The sequence below is a fragment of the Austrofundulus limnaeus genome, unplaced genomic scaffold, assembly GCF_001266775.1.
Source record: "Austrofundulus limnaeus strain Quisiro unplaced genomic scaffold, Austrofundulus_limnaeus-1.0 Scaffold1139, whole genome shotgun sequence".
In the NCBI taxonomy this organism is placed as follows: domain Eukaryota; kingdom Metazoa; phylum Chordata; class Actinopteri; order Cyprinodontiformes; family Rivulidae; genus Austrofundulus; species Austrofundulus limnaeus.
Genome location: NW_013953541.1, coordinates 90,879 through 92,643, shown reverse-complemented (window position 1 = coordinate 92,643; position 1,765 = coordinate 90,879). Strand labels below are relative to the sequence as shown.

The 1,765-nt window shown below is 49.6% G+C and overlaps 1 protein-coding gene across 1 annotated transcript in view; it reads right to left on the bottom strand.

Moving 5' to 3' along the window:
- Positions 1-1,343, bottom strand: part of zfpm1 (zinc finger protein, FOG family member 1) — a gene marked incomplete at its 3' end in the record, with an annotated part of 5,800 nt that extends 4,457 nt beyond the window's left edge. The window contains 1 exon segment of the mRNA XM_014030914.1: positions 538-1,343. Coding sequence (XP_013886368.1) covers positions 538-577 — 40 coding nt within the window.
- Positions 1,344-1,765: the final 422 nt, after the last annotated feature.

Here is a 1,765-nt window from a genome sequence, read left to right as displayed (position 1 = left end):
CCGCCCCTCCTCCTCCTCCTCCTCCTCCTCCTCCTGACTTGAACAGAACATTATTAATCTGCTCCTCTATCAGCTCTCAGCATCACTTTAACACCTGATAAAAACTCGAACCGGGACCCGCTCATCAGAACCGAGCTCGGCTCCCGAAGCACCAGCCGCAGAGATCAGACCCCCTCCTGTCTGAGGGGCTCAGACTAAAACACATCCAAACAAAGATCCTATTTTAATCCTAATCTGCGCTCACATCATGTTTCACAGAACCGACCCGGAATTAAACCGGAAGCCCGGGCGACACGTCGGCGACACGTCTGCTCCGAACCACAACAACCCGAACCCAGTCAACTTTCTGCCCCTCAGGCTCAGAACCGCTCCGGCTACAGGAGAAAGTCTGTTTTTTAGCAGGACTAAGATCCTGGACCTGGTCCTGGTCCTGGTCCTGGTCCTGGACCTGGTCCTGGACTCACTACCTGCGTCACCTCAGTTTTGCAGCTCGCGGACAGAAACCAGCACAAAGTGAAGAACTTGGGTCATTCTTACGTTTGATCTGCCGGGGTTTGCTCTGCTTCCTCCGGGACATGCTGCCTGGCCGGCTCCGGTTCGGACGGGCTCGCGGAGCGGCGGAGAAGCCGCCTGGTTGTCCCTCGTCTGTCCGCCGCTGCTTCGCCTCCTGCTGCCGGTTTACCTCTGCGACGCGGCGCCGCGAGGAGTCCGCATGACCCGCGGGTTCTGACGGCCGTGTTCGGCGGGGCTGCCCGGGACGAAGCGCTGAGCCGAGTCCGTTCACCTGTCGCCGCTTCCAGCCTCACCTGTCCCACCTTTTCCCTCCGTTTTCCTGCTAATCTTCCGCACGAGCTCGGCTAGCTCCTGCCTGCTTCTCTTCTTTGGGTCTCTGGGTTCTGAGGAGCTCCGCGGACTGACTGCGACTGCTTTCTGTCAACTTTCCCCCCGCCGGCCCGGTTCGGTTCCGTTCGGTCCGGTCCAACCTGCTGTTGGATCCGCCTGCTCGCTTTCTCTGAGCTGGGAGGAACTTCCAGTGGAGCTCCGGCGCCACAGTCAACTGGCTACTACAGGCGGAGGGGGCGTGGCCACGCGCGGCGTGCTGCCTTGCGTCTGACGTAGTTGGCCGCACTGACCTCCTATTGGTCCAAACCCACCCAGCGTACAACAGTTTGTGACCTTTTCAAAATAAAATGAAACATAGCAAAAACAAATACAAAAATAACCAAGTTTATTAAAAACAGAATGTTTACTTTTATAAAAACAATTATTGACTTACAAAATGAAATGTTCTGTTATTGACTTTGTTCTTACTGAGAGTAAATAACATTGCTGACCTGCCCAAGTTTGTATTTTTTGTAGTTTTATGCTACATAATAAAGAATCACAGCGGTAAAAAAAAAAGAATGAAACACATATTTGCAATAAGATTGTGAAATATATGACAATAATCATCTTGTGTGGTTTTTAGCTTTTTTCTTTTGAGGGTTGCACCTCCTCATGATGTCTTCGATGCAGCGTCTGACCCAGAGCTGTTCTCCCATGTTTGTCATGTTCTGTCTTCTTCTGAATGACTGCTCTGAACTGTAACTTCATTGTGCTCTGTACAAAGACAACAAAGGTCTACTATAATCTAACTTAATAATAATAATAAAACTAAAATATTAGATATTAACTGTTTTTCTTACAATTATATAATGTTTTCCAAACAAAAACTAAAGATGGGGGAAGATTCTTTGAATAGATAGATAGATAGATAGATAGATAG